This window comes from Mustela lutreola, chromosome 15, assembly GCF_030435805.1.
Source record: "Mustela lutreola isolate mMusLut2 chromosome 15, mMusLut2.pri, whole genome shotgun sequence".
NCBI lineage: Eukaryota > Metazoa > Chordata > Mammalia > Carnivora > Mustelidae > Mustela > Mustela lutreola.
This window is the reverse complement of record NC_081304.1, coordinates 26,192,390-26,218,669: the sequence shown is the minus strand read 5'-3', so window position 1 is coordinate 26,218,669 and position 26,280 is coordinate 26,192,390. Positions and strand designations below refer to the sequence as shown.

The 26,280-nt window shown below is 44.4% G+C and overlaps 1 protein-coding gene and 1 non-coding gene across 3 annotated transcripts in view; both read left to right on the top strand.

The window, feature by feature from the left end:
- Window positions 1-860: 860 nt before the first annotated feature.
- TRNAR-CCG (transfer RNA arginine (anticodon CCG)) lies at window positions 861-933 on the top strand. Its single transcript has one exon. It is a non-coding gene; the product is annotated as a tRNA-Arg (tRNA).
- Window positions 934-10,302: 9,369 nt separating this feature from the next.
- Window positions 10,303-26,280, top strand: part of SPAG9 (sperm associated antigen 9) — a 135,651-nt gene continuing 119,673 nt past the window's right edge. For both annotated transcript variants that reach the window (XM_059150532.1, XM_059150531.1), the window contains exon 1: window positions 10,303-10,813. In XM_059150532.1, coding sequence (XP_059006515.1) covers window positions 10,511-10,813 — 303 coding nt within the window. In that variant the 5' untranslated portion in view covers window positions 10,303-10,510. The remainder of the gene's footprint in view (window positions 10,814-26,280) is intronic.

Below are 26,280 nucleotides of genomic sequence, written 5' to 3'. Positions count from 1 at the left end.
TGTCCTGAAGCTTCTCACTTGTTAGGCCTTAGTTTCATTGGCTATAAAAAAATGGGAGGAGAAGGACACTAAACATCATTTCTTTCCTTTTTTTTTTTTTTTTTTTTAAAGAGAGAGGAGTCAGGGGAGAAAATCCTGAAGCAGACTCCCTGCTGGGTGAAGGGCTTGATTTAGGACCCCAAGATCATGACCTGAACAGACACCAAAAGTTGGACTCTCAAGCGACTGAGCCATCCAAGGTGCCGCACTAACATTCTTTCTTTCATTTTTTAAAAAATTTTATTTATTTATTTGACAAAGAGAGATCACAAGTAGGCAGAGAGGCAGGCAGAGAGAGGAGGAAGCAGGCTCCCTGCTGAGCAGAGAGCCCGATGCGGGACTCGATCCCAGGACCCTGAGATCATGACCTGAGCCGAAGGCAGCAGCTTAACCCACTGAGCCACCCAGGCACCCTCTTTTTTTTTTTTTTTTTTTTAAATAAAGATTTTATTTATTTATTTGGCAGAGAGAGATCACAAGTAGGCAGAGAGGCAGGCAGAGAGAGAGAGAGGAGGAAGCAGGCTCCCTGCTACGCAGAGAGCCTGATGTGGGGCTCGATCCCAGGACCCTGGGATCATGACCGGAGCTGAAGGCAGAGGCTTTAACCCACTGAGCCACCCAGGCGCCCCACTAACATTCTTTCTTAACCTAACCTTTTTTCCCTAGATTTTCCTTCCTAAGAAGCGATGACATAAACTCCAAAATTAGTTCAGGCTTCTTTCCCTTCCCCAATAAAATACCCATTCCCTTGCGGTTGCTGATTTCATCTAGCTATTTGTTAGAAATTAGTTGATTAAACAAAATATAAAGGCTAAAAAGGTGCCTGGCTGGCTCAGTCAGTAGAGCGTGGGACTCCGGATCTCAGGGTTATGAGTTCAAGCCCCATGTTGGGTGCAGAGACTACTTAAAAAAAAAAAAAAAAAAAAAGTCTTAAAAACTAAAAAATATAAGGGGTGAAATTGGACCATGTGCTTCATAAAATGATTCACCCTAGCAGTATCATCCACAGATAAGCCTTACCTACATTCATAAATGAATGACTTCGAATGGTTTATCCACCTGTTATCTTTCTTTGTGATCCAGCCCAGTAGCTCCTCAAACCATAGTGTTCAAAGTGAACTTATTTTATTTTAAAGATTTATTTACTTATTTTAGAGAGAGACTCAGCGAGCACAAGCAGGTGGGGGCAGAGGGAGAGAGAGTCTTAAGCAGACCCTGCCCTGAATGCAGAGCCTCATCTCACCACAGGGACCCAAGCTGAAACCAAGAGTTGGGCACTTAACGCACTGCACCACCCGGGAGCCCCCAAACTTATTTTATTTTTAAAAAGTAACCTTCTGGAGACCTGAGCAGTGGGTTAAGCCTCTGCCTTCAGCTCGGGTCATGATCTCAGCGTCCTGGGCTGTCTGCCTAAGGCTGCTGTCAGCAGGGAGCCTGTTTCCCCCTCTCCCTCTGCCTGCCTCTGCCTACTTGTGATCTCTCTCTCTGTCAAATAAATAAATAAAGTCTTTAAAAGAAAAAAAAAAAGCAACCTTTCTTCCTGGATTAGTTCTCTTGATTGGTGGTACCACCATTTACTCATTTGCCAAGCCAGAAGCCTGTGAGTCCCTTTCTATCACCCTCTCCATCTAGCAAGTTCTGTCCATTGACTCTTTTAAGTATTTCTCACACCTATAACCATGGCCATTACCTTAAGTAACATGGGGATGGAGAGGCTGGGAGGGAGATTGACAGATGCCAATGGAATGCTAAGGGAAAGATCTGAAATCAGTTGACATTAACCTGGCAAGACATTAACCTGGCAAACCAGACAAAATTTTTGTCCCTTACCCACAGTATTCTGGCCTTCTCTCTACCCACCTCCCATTCCAGCATATTAGTGGCCTTGCCAGCAGGTCACCCAAAGTGTAGAGAAAATCCCTGATCACTGATAAGATTTAACCAGGATTCTGAAGTTGAGATGGAGAAACAACAATGGGAAAAGGCCTCACTTATTCAGACTGGAACATCAGTAGGATAGGGGAAAGGAGAACAGGTATGAAGACCATAAAACTATCAGATGATCATCCTTATTTTTGGAAGTCCACGCTTTGTTTTAGAGAGTAAGAGGGGTGTTGAATAAGTGGAAAGTACCACTAAGGACTCTACCCTCACTGCATCTCTACCCTTACCAACATCAAGTTGTCTGTGCTGGGGGGCTTGGCGGTTAGGCCCTGGGAGGCCTGGAGGCTTAGCTTTGCAAGCCGAGCCTGGGGACTTGGTGGCAGAAGTGGATGGTAGACAGCAGCTGGCTCTGAGGTGAGGGCTGCAGGGAAGGCTGCCACCCCAGCCAGACTTCAGAGACATCTCACATAACATCAGAGTCAAAGGAGGCCAAATGAAACAGGGAGCGATACATGGGGGTTGGGGAGCAGGGCATGAGCTGCAGTAGCTCAAAACTTTAACTCTGAAGGCCCAGGCACACAAGAATATGACTTGCTTGAGACCAGCCAAAGACCATTCACCTTTACCCAGCTCCAACAAGTGCCTAAAGACATACTTAGCCCTTTTACTGTCAGTGCTCTTACGGGGAGTTTCAGGAGGGGTAGGGGTTAGCCAAAAGATGGTGTTCTTCTTCTTCTTTTAAAGATGTTTTGTTTATTTAAGAAAGAGAACACAAAGGGAGAGGAAGAAGCGGACTCTGTGCTGAGCAGAGATCATGACCTGAGCCCAAGGCAGATGCTTAACTGACTGAGCCAACCAGGTACCCTAGGACTCATTATTTTTATTTAAAAGAGACCACACACGCATGTGACCTAAAGGAACTGTTTCAATAATCCTTTTTAAAAAAATTTTTTTTAAAGATTTTATTTATTTATTTGACAGAGAGAAATTACAAGTACACTGAGAGGCAGGCAGAGAGGGAGAGAAGGAAGCAGGCTCCCTGCTGAGCAGAGAGCCCGATGCGGGACTCGATCCCAGGACCCTGAGATCATGACCTGAGCCGAAGGCAGCGGCTTAACCCACTGAGCCACCCAGGCGCCCTTTTTTTAAATTTTTTAAAGATTTTATTTATTTATTTGATAGAGAGATCACAAGTAGGCAGAGAGGCAGGCAGAGAAAGTGAAGGAAGCAGGTTCCTTGCTGAGCAGACAGCCTGATGCGGGGCTCGATCCCAGAACCCTGAGATCATGACCTGAGCTGAAGGTGGAGGCTTAACCCACTTAGCCACCCAAGCTCCCCTCAATAATCCTTTTAGACCAAGCTTTCCTTTGAACTAGGTCTGTTCTGTGATTGTGGTCTCAGGAGTAGGCCAGATTTGGTTGAGACAAAACAAATAAATTTTTCTCTGTTTATCTGAATCAGAGAGTTAACCTTCAAGCCAAGCATTTGCCAAGATTACTTTCCCCTTGGCAGAATCCTTCAGGACGCCTTTGCCTAAATAACCTCCAGACCTGTTTTTTTCTCTTTGCCATCACTGTACTTTGTATGTATGTAGATTTCACTAGCACATGGTTTATGCCTCCCAGGCCTGCCTTCCTTACTAGACTGCTCATCTTGAGGGCAAGTACTATGCCCGATCTATGTTAATCTTAGTTTAGAACCTTCACCCTGGGCCTAGCACAGGACCCATCACTTCCTAGGCAGTAAGTGTTGGCTGAATTGCACTGAGTTCTTGAAGATGGTGGATTTCAGGAGTGATGTTTTAGATCATTGGGATCTTCCCCCCAAATCATATACACAAATGAACTGGCACTTAGAAGAAATAACTTCTTCTCACCTCCATTCCTTTCCCAGCATGACTGTTAGTGTGTCGAAATTAATTCCTAAACTAGAATGAATTTGTGATGTTATCCCCAATGAAATCTATTTAAAGATTTTTGGAAATGGGCTTTGGGTTTGTCTGATATTTCCTAAAATTTTAATCTATGTCTTTCTCATCTAGTTATTTAAGAGACTCAAGTGAGGGAGTGGGGGTGGAGTTGGGGACCAAAATTCAGGTTTCCTGCTGGCAAGTCTCACTGGGTGCTTACTTACTCTAGAGAAAAGAAGTCCCCTTGTACGAACTTGACTCTTCTCCCCAAGGACAATGAAGACTTCCCGGATCGCTCTACAGATTGTCAAATGTTAACTATGTGACATCTGGAAGATGGGACTCTATGGGTGATTTTAATTTTCTTCTCTGTATTTAGCAAATACTCTATAGTGAGTCTGCATGTGTCTGTAATCGGAGGGAAAATCCAACTTGCTATTTTTTTTTGAAGATTTTATTTATTTGACAGACAGAGATCACAAGTAGGCAGAGAGGCAGGCAGAGAGAGAGGAGGAAGCAGGGCCCCTGCTGAGCAGACAGTCTGATGTGGGGCTCGATCCCAGGACCCTGGATCATGACCGGAGCTGAAGGCAGAGGCTTTAACCCACTGAGTCACCCAGGTGCCCCCAACTTGCTATTTTAAAAATATATCTTTTGGGATGCCTGGGTGGCTCAGTTGGTTAAGCATCTGCCTTTGACTCAGGTCATAATCCCAGGGTCCTGGGATCACGTCTGGATTCAGGCTTCCTGTTCAGCCGGGCTCTGCTTCTCCCTCTGTCCCTCTTCCCTGCTCCTGCTCTCTCTGAGACAAATAAATAAATCAAGTCTAAAAAAAAAAATATCTTTGGGGCGCCTGGGTGGCTCAGTGGGCTAAAGCCTCTGCCTTCAGCTCAGGTCATGATCCCAGGGTCCTGGGATCGAGCCCTGCATCCAGCTCTCTGCCTAGCAGGGAGCCTGCTTCCCTCTCTCTCTGCCTGCCTCTGCCTACCTGTGATCTCTGTCTGTCAAATAAATAAGTAAAATCTAAAAAAAAAAAAAAAAAATCTTTTACTCCCAGAGTGAACTTCAGCTCTATGTGTAAAAAATATACTGAGGTGGGCGGTGAGCCTCTTCTTTCCCTTAACCCAAGTCAGAAGGAAGTGGAGAAAAAAATAGCCCTTAATACAAATATGACCGATATTCCTTGGACCCATTAAAAACAGCCTTAGGTACTGGGATTCTTGCTTCAGCCATATATTCTGCCTCCTCATTTTATTTTAATTTATTTAAAGATTTCATTTATTCATAATAGAGAGGGAGACAGTAAGAGAGAGAGAGAGAGAACACAAGCGGGGAGGGGGAGGGGCAGAGGAAGAGAGAGAAGCAGGCTTCTCAGTGAGCAGGGAGCCCCAAGGCAGGGCTCTACCCCAGGATCCTGGGATCAGGACCTGAGCCGAAGGCAGATGCTTAACCAACTGAGCTACCTGGGTGCCCCTGTTTTTTATTTTTTAATTTTTTAAAATTTTTATTTATTTTTAAAAATTTTTATTATTTATATCAGTTACCATAAAATATACCATTAGTTTTTTTTTTTTTTTTTTTTTTTTTTTTTGATAGAGATCACAAGTAGGCAGAGAGGCAAGCAGAGAGAGAGGGAGAGAGAGGGAGGAAGCAGGCTCCGATGTGGAACTCGATCCCAGGACCCTGAGATCATGACCCGAGCCAAAGGCAGAGGCTTAACTCACTGAGCCACCCAGGCGTCCCCACCATTAGTTTTTGATGCAGTGTTCCAAGATTCATTGTTTATGTACAACACCCACTGCTCCACCCACTACCAGGTTCACCCATCCCCCAACCCTCCCCCAACCCCCTCTTTTTTATTTTTTTAAAGTAAGCTCTAGGCCTAAAGTGGGGCTCAAATCCAGGACCCTGAAGATTAAGAGTTGAATGCTCCACTAACTGAGCCAGCCAGGTACCCAAGCTTCCTCATTTTAGAGGTAATTTCTGCTAGTCCAGAGTTCCAAGTCGGGGGTGTTGAATGGAATAGCACTCACCTGGAGGCCTTTTTGCAACTACAACCCGGACAGATTTATCTATCTTAGGCTGACACCTTAGAAAGAATTTTGAAGGAAAAACTGAGGGCTGAGAAAAGTCCTCTGGAACTTTTTAAAAACTCTGAATTCCACAGCAAGACTGTCTCCTCAAGGACTTTCTGGTTTGCGATCTAGTTTGTGATTATTTGTCATTTCACACTGCCCTAGGTGGAAAGCCTTGGGAACGAGGAGCCTTCTTTTCTTTTCCTCTTTCAGAGACCCTCTCTCCACCTATGGGAAAATATAATCTGTGAAAGCAGAGAAATTGACTCACTTAGAAATAACCATAAAAGTTCGAGAAGGCTAGACAAACAACAGGACTAGTAATTTCAGTCTTCCCGTGATTATAGTTATTGTGCTTAGGAAGAAACACCTCCCTTCCTGCCTCCATCAGCTCCTCCCTTCTGCTGCCCCCATTAGTGTCCTCACTATTTTTGTAAGGCCGAATAATCTCTTAAAATGGAATTTCCTTCCTTTTAGGAATCAAGAATAAACATTTACTCTAAAGTCCATAACATGACCTGTTTTCCTGAATGACTCTTAGTCTTTAACAATAATCGCAGCCCTGGTGGGTGCTGGAAATTTATCCAGGTGGTCAAGTATAGGAGGTAGGATTACTGTCTATGCAATTAAGAGTTGACTGATGGGACTACATTTTTTTTTTTTTTTTAGATTTTATTTATTTATTTGACGGGCAATGATCACAAATAGGCAGAGAGGCAGGCAGTGAGGGGGGAAGCAGGCTCCCTGCTGAGCATTGAGCCCAATGCAGGGCTTGATCCCAGGACCCTGATGATCATGACCCCAGCCAAAGGCAGAGGTTTAACCCACTGAGCCACCCAGGTGCCCCTAACGGGACTAAATCTTAAGGCCTTCTCTCCTGTCTTTCACTCCCACCTAAAACAATAATCATAGGGTTTTATTTTATGTTACTTTATTTTATTATTATTTTTTCCCCTCCCTGAGAATCATAGGATTTTACAATTGCAAGAGGGGTGCCTGGGTGGCTCAGTCAGTTGAGCATCCAACTCTTGATTTCAGCTCAGGTCTTGATCTCAGGGTTGTGAGTTCAAGCCCTATGTTGGGTTCCATATAGGCTGTGAAGCCTGCTTAAATTAAAAAAAAAAAAAAATAGGTGTTTGGGTGGCTGAGTTGGTTAAGCATCTGCCTTCAGCTTAGGTCATGATCCCAGAGTCCTGGGATCCAGCCCTGCTTTGGGCACCTTGCTCAGTGGAGGGCCTACTTCTCCCTCTCCTGGCCACACCCCCCTCACCCCCTGCCCATGTGTGCGTGCTCTCTCTCTCTCTCAAATAAATAAATAAAATCTTACTCTTTCCACTTTATCACATGGTTGTATGCTTCTATTGAGTTTACTATAAAGTTATTGTAACCATAAATTTTTATTTAACAGCTTTACTGAAATATAATTCACATACAACACAATTCAATTTTTTATACTATACAATTCAATGGCTTTTGAAGATTAAAAAAAATTTTTATTTGAGAAAGAGAGAGCAAGTGAGCGAGCAGGAGCGAGGGGAGGGGCAGAGGGAGAGGGAGAAGCTGACTCCTGTTGAGTGGGGAGCCCCACACCAGCCTTGATTCGAGGACCCCAGGATCGTGACCTGAGCCACTCAGGGATCCCCCTCAATGAATTTTAGTATATTCAGAGTCATGTAACTATCAACAAATAAATTTTAGAACATTTTCATTACCCCCAAAAGAAACCTCATACATCATTCATTTTCCCTCATTACCCCAGCCAGCTCAAGGCAACCACTAATCTTTCTTTTTTAAAAAAATTTATTTGAGGGGGAGAAGGGCAGAGGAAGAGGGAGAAAACCTCCCGCACACTTCCCACTGCACACAGATCTGGACCAAGGGACTGATCCCACAGCTAGGAGATAATTACTTGAGACAAAATCAAGAGTCAGGTGCTTAACCAACTGAGCCACCCAGGTGCCCCAGCCACTGTTCTTTCATATGTGGTCCTTCGTGACCGGTTTCTTTTACTTAGCATAGTATTTTCAAGGTCTATCTATATTGTAAAATGCACTTCATTTCTGCTTCTCGATGAATGCTAAATATTCCAAGATATGCATATACCATATTTTATTCATCTATTCAACATCTGATGAATATTTGGCTGGATTTTATTTTAAACAAATATGACCTCTGAGAGCTAGCAGAAGCTTAAAATCAAGACATATATATTTCATGTCTTTCTATATTGAATTTATACCTAAAGAAGCATACGTCTCCCTCTGCCTGCTGCTCCCCGTTTGTGCTCTCTTATACTCTCTCTCTCTTTTTTTAAAAAAGATTTTATTTATTTATTTGACAGACAGAGATCACAAGTAGGCAGGGAGGCAGGCAGTTAGAGAGGGGGAAGCAGGCTTCCTGCTGGGCAGAGAGCCCAATGTGGGGCTCAATCCCAGGACTCTGAGATCATGACCTGAGCAGAAAGCAGAGGCTTTAACCCACTGAGCCACCCAGGCGCCCCATCTCTCTCTCTTTTTGACAAATAAATAAAATCTTAAAGAAGAGGTCATCTGTGCCCAGTATGGGGCTGGAACTCAAGAACCAGAGATCAAGAGCCTCATGCTTTACTGACTGAACCAGCCAGGCACCCCTTAAATTTTTTGATGGGTATGATAATATTGTGCAAAGACAAAATGCAGGCTTACCCTAGGTTCTCCTACTCGTCTGACTTCCGGGGATGGGGTGCAGAGTCTATCTATATCTATATCTGTATCTATCTATATGTCTAAATGACAGCCCTCAGGAAGGGAAGAACGAAAAGTCTAGAGCAAGAGTCTTGACCCAGACATACACACAAACAATGTAAGGGTAGGTATGCAGTGAGGTGAGAAAGAGGGACAGTACAGACCGCTGTAAGTCTTAATATTTTCATTTTTGTCCTTCCTAGTTTATAGGTTGGCCTATGTCCAACGTCCATACTGTTTTTTGTGGGTCTCCAGGTGGGTCCAGATTGGAAGGCTGTGGGAGACTCATTCATACTCGGTAGAAAAAACTCGAACTTGTAAACAAGTCGAGGGTGTCTGATCCTGGGAGTGGCGTACTCCCTCACTAAACCTTCCTTTATCCGAGTCCTGCCTTCTCTTCCCTATTCTTTGAAGAGACCGGCCTCAATACGACTGAGTCACCTGCCTCCCGGAGAGGATCTTTGGGAGAGTCTCCCGTCCCGTCTACAGAGGTTAAAGAAGACGGGAAAGCGATCCTTGACTCAGTCTGCCGGAGGCTTGGGTGTTGTGTCATTCCCCACACGTGATACTCTCCCAGGCTGCGGAGACCTCACGTATCATGGGACTTACTCACCCCAGAGACTCCACCCCTTTCCTCCCGTACTCCCCAACCACTCACTTCCCCGCTCCGCCCCTCGAGACTAGAGGAAAGTAGGGTGGCTGGAGCCCGGAAATACCACCCAACCAATCTGCACGGCAGAAGCGCAGAAACTCAGTTTGGAAAAAGTGCAAGATGCGGCTTTAGTTTTATCCTTCTCCAGAATGCTCTGCACTTCCTGTTTTAGGCTGTCCTTACTGTCCTGATCCCCAAACAGTTCTGTCGAAACCACCTTCTCACTTCGGGAGACGTCTTAGTCGACGTGGCTTTCCCTCTCCCTCTGTTGCTCACTTTTCTCTGAGCCCGAGATTCTTTTTTTTTTTCTTTTTTTTTTTTTTTTTTTTTTTAAAGATTTTATTTATTTATCAGAGAGAAAGGGGGGCAGAGAGCAAGCACAGGCAGACAGAATGGCAGGCAGAGGCAGAGGGAGAAGCAGGCTCCCTGCCGAGCAAGAAGCCCGATGTGGGACTCGATCCCAGGACGCCGGGATCATGACCTGAGCCGAAGGCAGCTGCTTAACCAACTGAGCCACCCAGGCGTCCCTGAGCCCGAGATTCTTAATCTGAACTGGTCTGAGCCCCAGATCTGCCTCCTTCCCGTTCTAGCTGGGTGACCTTGAGTGAACTACAACTTTTCTGGGCCTACTTTCCCTGTTCGTGGAACGGAGGCCAAACGTCTACCACACCACGCCTGTCGGGAGGAACACATAAGACAGCCCTTTGTGAGCTGAAAAAGGAAACAGAAATGTTAGCTATGTTAATTCTGGACGGCTAGTCACTCTTCCAGAACCCCTCCCTTTCCTTTGGGACCCGCCCTGCGAACCCCGCTGGGGGCTGACCGTTCTCGCCACCCTCCTCCAGCCGTCTTTCCCATTGGCGAAGGGGTCGGCCGCGCGGCGCCGAGTGTTGACGCCACGGCGCCCGTTCCGCCGTCGCAGGATGACGCATGGCCCCGCCCCCGGCCGCGCCTGGCCTCCCGCGGGGCCCCGCCCATCGGGCCGACGCGGCGCGGGTCCCGCCCCGTGGGTGACGTGTGGTGCGCGCGGCCCGGCCGCCCCGGCAGTTGGTGCAGCGGCCGTTGGGCTGAGTGCGCTCACCCCACCCCTCCCCTCCGCGGGCCCGGACCCCCCACCCCGCCGGGCGCAGCCCCAACCCCACACTAAGCCCCAGCCGGGCCCGTCCCGTGCGGGCCCGTGACACCCCCTCAGCCGGCGACGCCCCGGGCCGCCCGCCCGCCCGCCACCATGGAGCTGGAGGACGGTGTGGTGTACCAGGAGGAGCCCGGCGGCTCCGGGGCCGTGATGTCGGAGCGGGTGTCCGGCCTGGCTGGTTCCATCTACCGCGAGTTCGAGCGGCTCATCGGGCGCTACGACGAGGAGGTGGTCAAGGAGCTGATGCCACTGGTGGTGGCCGTGCTGGAGAACCTGGACTCGGTGTTCGCGCAGGAACAGGAGCACCAGGTGGAGCTGGAGCTGCTGCGGGACGACAACGAGCAGCTCATCACCCAGTACCAGCGGGAGAAGGCGCTGCGCAAGCACGCCGAGGAGGTGAGGGCCGGCGGGCGGAGAGGGCGGGGGCTGGGCCTGAGGGCGGGCGGGGGGCCGGGGATTGCGGCCCGGCCCGGGAGGGGGCGCGCCTGAGGCCGAAGCCCCCCGGTCCGAACCGGGCGGCCGTGAGGTCCCCCGGGACCCCCGACCGGCGTCGGAAGCCGAGGCAGGCGGGTGAGTGTCCAGGAGAAGGGAGGGAGATGAGGAGGCAAGGCCCCGGGAGGAAGCCGCAGCTTGGCCTGAGGGAACCTGAGGTTGGCTGAGGGCGGAGATTATAAGGGTGGCCGGTGGCCGGTGGTAGTTTAGGGAAGTTTCCGACCACCGTAGGATAGTCGGACGGCGGTTCAAACTTTTACCATGGTGTGTGTGTGTGCTGGGGCATTTACACACTTCGGTCCTGGATATGTAACTTCCGCTGGTTCCAGTACCTTTCCAGGGGGTTGCTGCTTTGGGAAGTTAGAGATCTCCCTCTTTCGGTCAGTTTCTTCGTGACGTTCTTAACCCTGTTGAGAAGGAGGTTTTATTTTATGTTTTTTTGGTGTTTTGGTTGACACTTTGTCAACATTTAGGTGTCGTATAGCAACGCTCTGTCAGTAGAGCGTACAATTTTATTTTGTTGATATCCCACACCAAAGCGTTTCTCCGTGTCAGGTGGTCACCTTGGACAGTTCCCTTTAAAAACCCTCTGTTTATTTATCGAGAGGACTGGGGGCGGGGCGGGTTGGGGAGGTGTAGGTGACTGTTGACAGCCTTTCTCAGACTGCATTTTACAGGTGCCCTTAACCCTAGCTAGCATCTCGGCAGTGACCTCGGTGCCCTCACCTCGGGTCTGTGAACGTTTTGGAGGTCTGGAGTGCAAGTGATAGGCCTTGGACTTCTTGAGGCAGTCAAGGATTGAAGCTTTCAGGCTGTGTTGGCATTATTTTTGTGGAAGTTATCTAATGCAGGTGAAGTGCTCATCTTTGTTTTCTGAGCATCTAACACACCTAGCTAAGTACTTGGTGACTGAAGGAGCTAAATAACAAATCATTGAACCAGCGACATATTCTCTTTGAAAAATGCTAGAAAAAAAGGTATTAGGACGTGAGATTCGTTTAGCAGCTCATTTTTCCTAACCCTAAATAGTACTCCCATTTTATTTATTTATTTATTTATTTTTAAAAAAGATTTTATTTATTTATTTGACAGAGATCACAAGTAGGCAGAGAGGCATGTGGTGGTGGTGGGGGGGAGCAGGCTCCCTGCCGAGCAGAGAGCCCAATGTGGGGCCCAACCCCAGGACCCCGGGATCATGACCGGAGCTGAAGGCAGAGGCTTTAACCCACTGAGCCACCCAGGCACCCCAGTACTCCCATTTTAACTTTATTTTGTCTTTTATACCTTTGTACCAGGTCACAGAGTTCTCTTTATTCTCCTTTTTAAGCTTGACTGTAGTGATGATTTTTAGTTCTGATTTTGTGATCCATTTGCCTCAAAGGAATGCCATTGCACTTGCCAAAGAAAATTGACTTTATTTCAAGAATATTTCCAAGTCTTCAGGGAGGGAGGGATTGAAAAAAAAAAAATCTAAAGATGGGATCGCAGTTTCCAGTGGTTTATTAGTACTGTTAGAGGTCATGTACTACTTTTGAGATAGTATGCTGTGTCTTAATCCTCATACAGGCGTTTGCCAGTATGTTGATACAGTAGCAATAGACATATATACACAGGTGAGGAGCAGGCCCAGCATGACCTATCACCTTGGATAAAAGAAGTGCCATGTGAACATAGCAAAAGGCCAGGGTCACACGTGCCAAGAAAAATACCTGCTACAGGTTGCAGAATCAGAAAATAAAATTGATTGGGCAGCTGGGTGGCTCAGCAGGTTAAAGCCTCTACCTTCAGCTCAGGTCATGATCCCAGGGTCCTGGGATCGAGCCCCACATCGGGCTTTCTGATTGGCGGGGAGCCTGCTTCCCCCTCTCTCTCTCTGCCTGCCTCTCTGCCTACTTGTGATCTCTCTCTCTGTCAAATAAATAAATTAAAAAAAAAAAAGAAAATAAAACTAATTGGTAAGCACCTGATTGGATATTAATTTCTTAAGTATATGACTCTTTAAATGTTAAATGTTTTTGTTCTTTATACTTTTTCAGATATGTCTGTAAATTATGTATAATGAAATCTTTGGGCAAAGAGCCATGACCTGAGAATAGAGAACATTGATGAAATGCTAGATGAGCCAATTCCCAGACCACAAACATAAAACTACCTTGTTAATCACTTTTTATGTAAGATGATAAATCAAGTTTTACCCAGTCTCCAGAAATGAAGTCTTTCTTAGGCCAATATGCACAAGTGAATTCTGTGTTTAATTTTCTGGGAGTGCGCCTATTGGGCCTTTAATGCGGAGCCTGAGTCTGCTATTATGGCAAAAGTGCCTCAGGGTATTTACTGTAAAAGTACTTGAAAGCCTGGAAATTGTCCATCACCAGAAAGTGTAAAGTAAATTCTGAGCACCTTTGTGGAACTTGAGGAGGATATATAAATGGTGAGAATGTTTTAGGGGGTGTGAAGTGCTATGCTATAATCTCTTACTTACAGGAATTCTTAGCAAGGAATCGGAAATTTAATCTTTAATCTACTGATTTACTTATCTTTTTTTTTTTTAAAGATTATTTATTTATTTATTTGACAGAGAGAAATCACAAGTAGGCAGAGAGGCAGGCAGAGAGAGGAGAGGAGGAAGCAGGCTCCCTGCTGAGCAGAGAGCCCGATGTGGGACTCGATCCCAGGACCCTGAGATCATGACCTGAGCTGAAGGCAGCGGCTTAGCCCACTGAGCCACCCAGGTGCCCCCTGATTTACTTATCTTGAATATTTTACCTTTTTCTTTGTTTTATTTGAATTTTTGGTTTGAGTCTGCTATTTTTGTGTCTTTAAAAACAACCTAAAGTAGTCTGATTTTATTATTTATTTACTTACTAGTTTTTAAGATTTTACTTCCTTATTTGACATAGCACACAAGTAGGTGGAGTGGCAGGCAGAGGCAGAGGGAAAAGCAGGCTCCCCACTGAGCAGGGAGCCCAGTGTGGTGCTTGATCCCTGATCCCCGGAGCCAAGGATCATGACCTGATGAAGGCAGCAGCTTAACCAACTGAGCCACCCAGGCGCTCAGGAAGACCGTTTTTGGTCGCTCAGTTGGATGAGCGTCCGCCTGTCTGCTCTACCCAGACTAAGCCCTGTGAATCTATGAATGATTTATTTGTAAATCAGTGGGTTTTTTTCCTCCAAGATTTTATTTAAATTCAAATTAGTTAACATAGGTGTAGTATGAGTTTCAGGAGAGTGGTTCTCCCCGCCCAAGATTGTTTTTTTAGGTAATCTCTACACCGGATGTGGGGCTAGAACCCAACCCTGAGATCAAGAGTTGCATGTTCTACTGACTGAGCCAGCCAGGCACCCCTCAATCGGTGATATATATTTTTTTAGATATTATATATTTATTTAACAGAGAGAGGGAACACAAGGGAACCCAAGCAGGAGCAGTGGGAGAGTGGAGGAGCAGGCTCCCTGCCATCCCAGGACCCCAGGATCTTGATGTCAGCCGAAGGCAGACACTTAATGACTGAGTCATCCAGGTGGGCTGTCAGTGATTTATTAAAAACATAAGTCTGTCTGTACAGTGATCTGGAGAGAGATGTTATTCTTAGGAAGGATATGTTAGTGTTTTTGGTTTTTGTTTATGTGAGTTCTGATTCTTTTACCACAACTTTTCTGATAAGTAGGCAAATAAGTTTAAGAATACTTTTTTAAAAATTAAAAAAAAATTTTTTTTAAAGATTTTATTTATTTGACAGAGATCACAAGTAGGCAGAGAGGCAGGCAGAGAGAAAAGGGGAAGCAGGCTCCCCGCTGAGCAGTGAGCCCGATGCAGGGCTCTATCCCAGGACCCTGAAATCACGACCTGAGCGGAAGGCAAAGGCTTATTAACCCACTGAGCCACCCAGGTGCCCCTGTTTTTTTATTTTTTAAATTTATCTTTAATTTTTTAAAAAGATTTTGTTTATTTGACACAGAGAGAGAGAGAGAGAGACAGCCAGAGAGGGAACACAAACAGGGAGAGTGGGAGAAGGAGAAGCAGGCTTCCTGCAGAGCAAGGAAGTTGTCATGGGGCTTGATCCCAGGACCCTGGGATCATGACCTGAGCCGAGGGCAGATGCTTAACGACTGAGTCATCCAGGCGCCCCTAAAATTTTTTAAAAAGATTTTATTTGTTTATTTGTCAGAGAGAGTGCACAAGCAGGGGGAGTGACAGGCGGGGGGAGAAGCAGGCTCCCTGATGGTCAAGGAGCCTGATGTAGGACTAGATCCCAGGACACTGGGATCATGACTTGAGCCGAAGGAAGACACTTAACTGACTAAGCCACCCAGGTGTCCCCATTAAAAAAAATAATAATAATAAAAAAATAAAAAAAAGTATATATATATATTTAAATTTTTTTATTTTTAAAAATATTTTACTTATTTATTTGACAGAGATCACAAGTAGGCAGAGACACAGGCAGAGAGAGGGGGAAGCAGGCTTCCCACTGAGTAGAGAGCCCAATGTGGGGCTCGACCCCAGGACCTTGGGATCATGACCTGAGCCAAAGGCAGAGGCTTTAACTCATTGAGCCACCCAGGTGCCCCATAAAAAAATATTTTAATCAAAAGTGTGGAAGAAGTTAATTTATTTGCAGTATAATTACAATGACAGTTAAGTTCATCTCTTTAGTAAACACTTAAACAGGAAAATTTGGTGTTTTTTCAATGAGTTCTATGACTGTTTATCAAGTAAGAGGAGTGAAGTAATTTTGCATACCTAAAACTTAAATTTATTGATGGTGATATTGAAGTTAGGGAGTTAAAAAACTGAAATTTCAAGTCTGCTTCAACTAAGTTTTACATTATATCTTAATTCAAACCTATTTTAGTTTTATTAATTTTTTTTTAAGTTTATTTTGTGTCTTTAGCACAGCTGTTATTTAAATTAGTATTGCCATGGTTCTTCAGGCTTCTACCCTTAATTCTATCAACTCTAGTGTCTTTTGGAGTTTAACTTTGCTCTTTTATTTCACTGGAGCAGTAGGAGAGAGTGGTGACATGTCAGTATAGGAGAACAGGTTGTTGCCCATGGTGTTTTAATATTTGACATTTTACATGTTTGGATATACATGTTATTAGTTTTCAAACTCCTTTTAAAAGGGAAGTCCTTCTGTGGTCCCTGTTAAGTGTTTTTTTTTTTTTTTTTAAAGATTTTTATTTATTTATTTATTTGTCAGAGAGAGAGAGAGAGAGAGAGAGAGAGATCACAAGTAGGCAGAGAGGCAGGCAGAGAAAGGGGGTGGAAGCAGGCTCCTTGCTGAGCAGAGAGCCTGATGTGGGGCTCTATCCCAGGACCCTGAGATCATGACCGAGCCGAAGGCAGAGGATTAACCCACTGAGCCACCCAGGTGCCCCTGTTAAGTGGTTTTTGAAATCAGTATCTTGTGGTATCTTCAGTGAGCTAAAGATTTTTGGTCCAAGAAATGACAGAGGTGCTAACTTGATTTCTCTATTGGGTCAATTAGAGTAAGGGTCAGCAGTTTTTTGGACTGTTACATTACATCTTAATTCAAACCTGTTTTAGTTTTATTAATTTTTTTTAAAGATTTTTATTTATTTGACAGATCACAAGTAGGCAGAGAGGCAGGCGGCGGGGTGGGGATAAGCACACTCCCCCCTGAGTGGAGACCCCAATGCAGGGCTTGATCCTAAGACCCTGAGACCATGACCCGAGCTGAAGGCAGAGGCGTAACCCACTGAGCCACCCAGGTGCCCCTATTTTTCTTATTTTTTTAGATTTATTTAAGTAATCTCCAGACCCAAGGTGGGGCTTAATCCCAGAATCCTAAGACCATGACCTGAGCTGAAGGCAGAGGCTTAACCCACTGACCCACCTAGGCGCCCCTTAAAAATACTTTTTTTTTTTAATGTTGTGCTTAGTAATCATAGAGAATACAGCTCTTACCTAAATAAATTACTATTAGGTTGAAATAAAATAAATCAACCCAGTTTAATAATATATGTAATGTATTCAGAAAACTGATATTTAAGAAAATATGTGTGTTGGGCACCTGCGTGGCTCAGTTGGTTAATCAGCAACTCTTGATTTCAGCTCAGGTTATAATCTCAAGGGTCATGCAATTGAGCCCCAGGTAGGGCTCCATGCTCAGCGTGAAGTCTGCTTGAGATTCTCTCTTCCTCTCCCTCAGTCTCTCCCCTCACTCAGTCTCTAAAATAAATAACTAAAAAAATCTTAAAAACATAAGTGTGTAAGCCTATACATTTTTAAATCTTAGCCAGTGATATTTATGTATTTTTTAGTAATCTTTATGCCCAGTGTGGGGCTAGAACTCAGAAACCCAAGATCAGGAATGACATGCTCTTCCCATTAAGCCAGCCAGGTACCCCTTAGGGATATTTAGTTAGTAGTTTGAAGCAAGAAAGTTTTATTCACTTAGGAATTGTAGTGTCTAGTAGTTTGGCGTAATAGCTGCCTCTAAAAATATTTGAACTGAACCACAGAAATTTACATATTAATCAATATAACGAGGAAGTTTCCAAATTGATGATATAGAGTTATTAGGAACTTTCAAAAAATTGGGGTTTTTTTTGTTTTTGTTTTTTAAAGATTTTATTTATTTATTTGAGAAAGAGAGATCACAAGTAGGCAGAGAGGCAAGCAGAGAGAGAGAGGAGGAAGCAGGCTCCCCGCTGAGCAGATAGCCCGATGCAGGACTCAATCCCAGGACCTGGAGATCACGACCTGAGCCGGAGGCAGCGGCTTAACCCACTGAGCCACCCAGGCGCCCCTCAAAAATTGTTTTAAAATTAATTAATTTAGGGTCACCTGGGTGGCTCACTGGGTTGGGGCCTCTGCCTTTGGCTTGGGTGGTGATCTCGGGGTCCTGGGATTGAGCCCCACATTGGGCTCGGTGCACAGCGGGGATCCTGCTTCCCCCTCTTTCTCTCTGCCTGCCTCTCTGCCTACTTGTGATCTCTGTCTGTCAAATAAATAAAATCTAAAAAAAAATAATAATTTGAGTGGGGGAGTGTGTACGTGTACAGGGAGATGGGCGTCTGTGGGATGAATAGGGAGAGAATCTCAAGCCGATGCCTCGCTGAGTGTGTAACCCATAAGGGGCTGGATCCCACAATCTTGAGATCATGACCTGAGCGGAAACCAAGAGTTAGTTGGATGCTTAATCAATTGAGCCACTCAGGCACTCCCTGTTTTTTTCTTTTTTAAATTAGTAAACCCTTCAGTAAATTCCTCCCGCCTAGCTTTTTATTAGGACAACGTTCAAACGTACAGGAAAACTAAAAGTGCATTGATAATCTGTATATGCATCACCTAGATTCAGTAGTTGTTGTGTTGTGTTGTGTACACGTACACTCAACATTTATATATGTACACATTTTAAAGTTGCTAAACCATGGCAAAGTAAATTGCAAATGTTATAACATTTCAACTTTTACTACTTAGAGTACTTATCTCTTAAAAAACAAGAGCATTCCTGGATACAGGCTGGCTCAGTCAGTGTGGACTGTGTGACTCATAATCTCAGGGTCATGAGTTCAAGCTGCACATAGGGTGTAGAGCCTACTTAAAAAAAAAAAAAGAAAATAGTAAAAAATTTAATTAAAAAAAGAGCATTCTACCATGTAACCACAAAATTATTTACATTGAGAACATTTTTAGTATTATTTAATATTCCATTTGAAATAATTTTTAAAGATTTTTTTAAAAATTTATTTGACACAGAGAGAACATGAGGGGGGAGGATCAAAGGGACAAGCAGACTCCCTGCTGAGCAGGGAGGGCTATGCCACATTCCATTCTGGGACTCCAGGATCACAACCTGAGCCAAAGGCAGTTGGTTAACTAACTGAGCCACCAAGGCACTCTGAATGAAGGGCACAGTATGTTGGTTATAAAGATAAGTTGTTCATATTTTTTAAAGGTTTTTTAAAAAAAAAATTTTTTTTTAAATTTCAGTGTAACAGTATTCATTGTTTTTGCTCCATACCCAGTCTCCATGCAATACGTGTCCTCCCTGATACCCACCACCTGGTTCCCCCAACCTCCCATCCCCCAGCTCCTTCAAATCCCTCAGGTTGTTTTTCAGTGTCCATAGTTTCTCATGGTTCTCCTTTTTTTTAAGGTTTTATTTATTTATTTGACACAGAGAAAGACAGTGAGAAAGGGAACACAAGCAGGGGGGAGTGGGTGAAGGAGAAGAAGGCTTCCTGTCAAGCAGGGAGCCCAGTATGGGGCTCGATCCCAGGACCTTGGGATCATGCCTTGAGCAGAAGGCATATGCTCAGTGACTGAGCCACTCGGGTGCCCAAGATACTTCTGTATAAGGAATTTAAATGAGATTATAAAGCTGAAAATTGGTTAAGATTTTTTATTTAAAATTACAGCACAAAAATATGATGGATTGTTTCTCTTCTTTGAAACTAAGATACAGAAATTGAGAAACTGATCCTTTTAAAGAGCTAGGAGGAAGCTCCCCTGATCTGGTTCTACTGTATCCTGGCTCCACAGGTAGCTAGAAAGATAAACAGACCCATAGATGATCAGAAAGAACAGATATTTATTGACCAGGCACTGTTGTAGGCCCTGGGAATATAACTACAAACAAAACAGACGAGGAAGGCAGTATTTATTTATTTGAGAGAGAGGAGAGAGAGCCCACACACGCCCGAGCATGAACGAGAGCATGCACGGTAGGGTGGAGAGAAAGAGGGAAGGAGTTCCAAGCTGACTCTGTGCTGAGTGCAGAGCCCAGCATGGGGCTCAGTATCATGACCCTAAGATCATGACCTGAGCTGAAAACAAGAGTCGGATACTTAGCCAACTCAGCCACCCAAGTGCCCTGCCATGCAGGAAATTAAAAAAGGTGATGTGATAAAGAGTAAAGAGGCAGGCACTTTAGATGAGTACACACCTTTATAAAAGGGTAAGCTGTCCATGCAGGAAATAATTTATCTCATAAGAGTACTTTCTTAGATCTGAAACTTTAAATGTATATAGTTAGAGTTTTTCTTAATTGTTATTCTTGAAAATTTATAAAAGTAAAGGAGCTCTCATAAGTGCATTTCTTCTATTTCTTTCTTTCTTTCTTTCTTTCTTTCTTTCTTTCTTTCTTTCTTTTTTTAAAGATTTTATTTATTTATTTGGGAGAGAAAGAGTGTGAGAGAGAGCACGAGAAGGGAGAGGGTCAGAGGGAGAAGCAGACTCCCCTCTGAGCAGGGAACCCAGTGAGGGACTCCATCCTGGGACTCCAGGATCATAACCTGAGCCGAAGGCAGTCGTCCACCCAACTGAGCCACCCAGGTGCCCTAAAGTCCAGTCAGTTAACATACAGTATTATATTCGTTTCAGGTGCCCCTTAAATTAATGTGTTAGAGGGGCACCTGGGTGGCTCAGTGGGTTAAAGCCTCTGCCTTCGGCTCAGGTCATGATCCCAGGGTTCTGGGATCGAGCCCCGTATCGGGCTCTCTACTCCGCAGGGAGCCTGCTTCCTCCCCTCTCTCTCTCTCTCTCTGCCTGCCTCTCTGCCTACTTGTGGTTTCTCTCTCTGTGTCAAATAAGCAAAAATCTTTAAAAAAAAAATTAATGTATTAGAGAGCAGGAGCAAGTGCACACGCGCGCAAGCGGGGAGGGGTAGAGGGAGAGAGAGAGAAACTCAAGCAGACGCCATGCTGAGTGTGGAGCCCCACTCCAGGCTCAATCCCAGGACCCTGAGATCACGACCTGAGCTGAACTCTAGTTGGCTGCTGAAATGACTAAGGTACCCAGGTGCTCCTCTTTCCTTTCTTTCTCTTTATTTTTCTGTCTCAATCCCTTCCTTCCTTCCTTCTTTCCTGCCTCCCTCCTTCCCTCCCTCCCTTCCTTCTCTTTTGTTCTTTCTCTCTCTCTTTCTTTTTTTTTCTTTTTCAAAGATTTTATTTATTTATTTGCCAGACAGAGATCACAGAGAAGCAGGCAGAGAGAGAGGAGGAAGCAGACTCCCTGCTGAACAGAGAGCCGGATGCAGGGCTCGATCCCAGGACCCTGGGCGGAAGGCAGAGGCTTTAACCCACTGAGCCACCCAGGTGCCCCTCTCTCTTTCTTTTTAAGCAGACTCTATACCCAACTTGGGGCTCCAACTCATGAACCCAAGAAAAAGAACTGCATGCTCCACCAACTGAGCCAGCCTGACCCCCCAGTTTTTCCCTCTTTGGACCACTCTGGATTCCTTTTACTTTGTTAGATTTGGCATTCCTTGGAGTTCTTTCTGAGGTCCCCTCTAGTTCTCAACTTGCACGTTGCCTAACTGGTATTATTCATTCCCATGGGGTCAATTACCATTTGTTGACCATTCCAAAATGTATATCTCATTCATTTCCTAGATGCTTATAGAGTGCCGGCTGTGTGCCTGGTATTGTGTCCACTGGGGACATAGTGGTGAGCAAAACACACGAGTTTTTTCTTTCATGAAGCTGACAGCCTGTCAAGAACCTTAAGACCAGATTACTCTTGTTTCTTGGATATGACTGTCTCCTGACATGTCCAAACCAGAATTTCTCTCGCAAGCTTGCTGCTCCTCTGTTCCCTGTTTTTGTAAGGGATACTACTGTCTGCTGGCCAGATAGCTCACCACCATCTTTATAGGATTTTATTTATTTATTTGGGAGAGATTGAACACAAGCTGGGTGAGGGGCAGAGGGAGAAATAGACTCTCTGATGAGCAAGGAGCCCCATGCGGGCTCTATCCTGGGACTGCGGTATTGTGACCTGAGCCAAAGGCTGAGGTTTAACCACGCTGAGCCACCTAGGTGCCCCAATTCTTTTCTCTCCTTTTTTTCCTTCTCCTTTATCCCCATTGCTACTTTTGTTTCCAACTTTTAAATATTTCTCTTTATTCTTAAATGTCTGAAGTCTTAAGGTACAAGATGTTGTGACCTGGCTGTTCCTTATCTTACCAGCCTCATCTTTTCCTTTTTGAGCCATATATTGAACACCTGGAATTTATTTTTGTTTTGCAAATAGTATTTTTTTCTCTCTAGGGCTCTTTTTTTTTTTTTTTTTAAATTAATTATTTATTTGAGAGAGAGAGAGAGAGAACACAAGCAGGGTGGGTGGGAGAGGGAGAAGCAGACTTCCCATCCAGCGTGGAGCCTGATGTGGGGCCTGATGCCAGGACCCTGAGATCATGACCTGAGTTGAAGGTAGACGCTTATCAGCTGAGCCACCCAGGTGCCCCAAAGATGCCCCTCTGTTTCTCTTCTGTTGCCTGGGTAACAGTATTCATCTTTCAGGTTTCAATTCTGGAACGCCTTTTATGAACACCCAAGTTGGATCGTGCCCATCTTACATTGTCCCACCACATACTCTTTCTTTCCCTACCATAGCACTTTCAGTGTTTTAGCAAACTAACCTATGGCTTTAACTCCCCCACTAAACTACTAGGAAGCTGTAGGTATTTAATAGATGTTAGTTGGTTGGAGGGATGGATGAAAATGCTAAAAGGTCAAATTGCTAAGCCTAACTATTTAAAGTTCTCTTTTGTGCATTCAAGTTATTTGTCCTTACCATTGGTGCCAAGTTATGCTAAAACTTCCAAAAAGTTCTTCAATAAGTCCTTTGACTTTTGTATAAAAAAAAAAAAAAGACTTCTGAGGGTAGTTATTGCAGATGCTTTACTTACATTGTCGTATACATAGTAAATATTCTAGAACTACTTATGCATTTAAAGATTTTATTTATTTGTTTGACAGAGATCACAAGTAGGCAGAAAGGGGCAGGCAGAGAAAGGAAGGGAAGCAGGCTCCTCACTGAGCAGAGAGCCCTATGGGGGGCTGGATCCCAGGACCCTGGGATCATGACCTGGGCCAAAGGCAGAGGCTTTAACCCACTGAGCCACCCAGGCGCCTCTAGAACTACTTATATATTTAAATTGAAATATTAAGATCATAGGCATTACTTCCTGGTATTTGCAAAGATTGGGCTAGGTGATCCTAGAGAGAGAGAGATCACAAGTAGGCAGAAACGGGGGGGTGGGGGGTGGGGGGGTGGGGGTGGGGGAAGCAACTCCCTGCTGAGCAGAGAGGCCAAAGCGGCGCTCCATCCCAGGATCCCGAGATCACAACCCCAGCCAAAGGCAGAGGCCCAACCACTGAGACACCCAGGCGCCCCTCCCAAACTTAATTTTAACTATTTGCTTAGAATCTTTTGATAGAAATTTCTTTTTTCCCCCCTAAGGTTTTATTTATTTATTTATTTGAGAGAGAGAGAATGAATTAGCATGGGGGAGGGCAGAGGGAGGAAGAAGCAGACTTCTGCTGAGCAGGGGGAGGGCAGAGGGAGGAAGAAGCAGACTTCTGCTGAGCAGGGGGAGGGCAGAGGGAGGAAGAAGCAGACTTCTGCTGAGCAGGGAGACTGATGTAGGGCTGGATTCCTGGACCCCAGAATCATGACCTGAGCCCAAAGCAGTCACTTAACTGACTGAACCACCCAGGTGCCCTAACAACATTTATTTTTGAAGAAAATTTTATTGTGAAGAACAGGGAAAATTTTATTTCTTGAGCATTGAAACATATATTGGTTAAAAGCATCTACTAGGTTATTATATAATTAAATTTTAAATTTCTATTATCAAATATCCAATTTGAATTTTCTTTCAGTTACCTATTGCCCTAGACTCATTTTTTTGTTACTGCTACCTATTCAAAAACAAATACCTTTTAAAAAGTTAAACAGGTTGCACAGAAATGTGGCATCAAATAAACAGGCTTTTATAAAACCTGAAGGGTAACTTTTTAAAAAGGCTATTGTCAATGGTTCTACTATGAAAATAGTCTGCTTGAACTTGTTTGATGTGATTTGGGAAATGTTTAACAGAAATTACCCCCTTATTTGTGGCTCTGATCAGTTTTTAAAAATTTATTCTTTCTTTAAAGAATACTTCTATGCTGGGATAGGAATTCATCCAGTAATTTATTCAGTGTTAACTACCTCCCAAGCTAGCTGAGGGTCAGGGAGTGAGCAAAGATTTCTGAAGAGCTAAAATGAATGTCTCAAAACTTTGTGTAATAAAGTTCATGATCTTGGCCTACTGAATAAACATTTAAAGGCAAAGCACTTAGTCATAGTATCTTCATTTTATTTTATTTATTTTAGTTTATTTTAGTTTAGTTTTGAGAGAATGTGTGTGCCTGAGGAGCAGGGGAATAAGGAGAGAAAGCTGGGCATGGAGGTTGATCTCAGAACCCCGAGATCATGACGTGAGCTGAAACCAAGAGTTGAATGCTGGGGCACCAGGGTGGCTCCTTCTGTTTTGTTTTTAAGATTCTGTTTATTTATTTGACAGAGAGAGCACAAACAGGGTGAGTGGGAGAGAGAGAAGCAGGCTCCCCACTGAGCAGGGAGCCTGATGTGCTTGATCCCAGGATCCTGAGTTCATGACCTGAAAGTAGGCGCTTAGCTGACTAAGCCACCCAGGTGCTCCTTTAATATTCTTATTTATTTTTTTAAAGATTTTATCTATTTTTCTGACAGACAGAGATCACAAGTAGGCAGAGAGGCAGGCAGAGAGAGAGGAGGAAGCAGGCCCCCTGCTGAGCAGAGAGCCTGATGTGGGGCTTGATCGCAGGACCCTGAGATCATGACCGAGCCGAAGGCAGAGGCTTTAACCCACTAAGCCACCCAGGTGCCCCTAGTATTCTTACTTATTTTATTTTAAGATTTTATTTGTTTAATTTTAGAGAGAGAGAGTGAAGAGCGAACACAAGCAGAGGTTGTGGCACAAACAGAGGGAGAGGGAGAAGCAGATTCCGTTCTGAGCCAGGAGCCTGAGGTGGGGCTCTATCCCAGCACCCTGGGGTCATGACCTGAACTGGAGGCAGATACTTAACCAGCTGAGCCACATAGGTGCCCCAAGTATCCTATTTTAAATAAAATAGTTTCTTAGCCCTCAACAGGTTATAAATAAGTTAAGAGAGTATTTGCTAGAGGTACTTTCATATATATATATATATATATAAATATATATATATATATATATATATATATATATATATATATATATATATATATATAACAAATGGCAGGTTATCTCAGAAGCAGGATATTGAAAATTATAAGAAGTAATACAGTGCAGTGGTTAAGGGCAAGGACAATAGGGTCAGATTGCCTTCGTTCAAGTCCTGGGAGATTTCCTAGATTTTAATTTCCTAGCTTTGAAATCAAGGACAGGTTTCTTAATGCCAAACCTCAGTTCCTTCCTTCTTGATGGTTTTGTTTATTTCTTTGACAGAGAGCGAGCACAATTAGAGGGGAGCAGGAGAGGGAGAAGAAGGCTTCCTGATGAGTAGGGAGCCTGACCTGGGGCTTGATCCCAGGATCCTGGTATCATGACCTGAGCAGAAGGCAGAGGCTTAACCCACTGAGCCACCCTATTTATTTATATAAATAAATTATTTACTTATATAAATTTATTTATAACAGGCGCCCCTATTTATTTATTTTAAAAGAAGATTTTATTTATGTGTGTGTGTGTGTGAGAGAGAGAGACACCACGAGCAGGGGAGAGGGACAGAAGGAGAGGTAGAAGCAGACTCTCTGCTGAACACAGAGCCTGATGCAGGACTTGATCTCAGGACCCTGGGTTCATGCCCTGAGCCCAAGGCAGATGCTTAACCAACGGAGCCTTCCAAGCACCCCGGGTTATTCTTTAAAAAAAAAAAAAGGTTATTTATTTGAGAGAGAGAGTGTACACGTGCACACAAGTGTGCGAGCAAGGGGAGGGGCAAAGGGAGAGGAAGGAAAGAAGCAGACTCCCCTCAGAGCATGGAAACTGATGTGGGGCTCCATTGCAGGGCCCCCGAGGTGATGACCTGAGCCAAAGTCAAGAGTTGGATGTTTAACAACTGAGCCACCCAGGTGTCCCTAATTAATTATTCTTAAGATAAACTCTACCCCCAATTGGGGCTTGAAGTCATGGCCCTGAGATCAAGAGTAGTATGCTCTACTGACTGAGCAAAGCGGGCACCCCATAATTTCTTTTTTTTTTTTTTGAAGATTTTATTTATTTATTTGACAGAGATCACAAGGAGAGAGAGAGAGAGAGATCACAAGTAAGCAAAGAGAGAAGGGGAAGCGGGCTCCCTGCTGAGCAGAGAGCCTGATACGGGGCTTGATCCCAGGACCCTGAGACCATGATCTGAGCCAAAGGCAGAGGCTTAACCCTTTGAGCCACCGAGGCACCCTCATAATTTCATTTTCTGATCATTGCAAATGCTCAGAAATACACGTGATTTTTGTATATTGTTCCTGTATCCTGCTGGACTTACTATTCTAATAGGTTTTTTTGTGGTTCATGAAGATTTTTTAGTATACATTATCATGTCATCTGCAA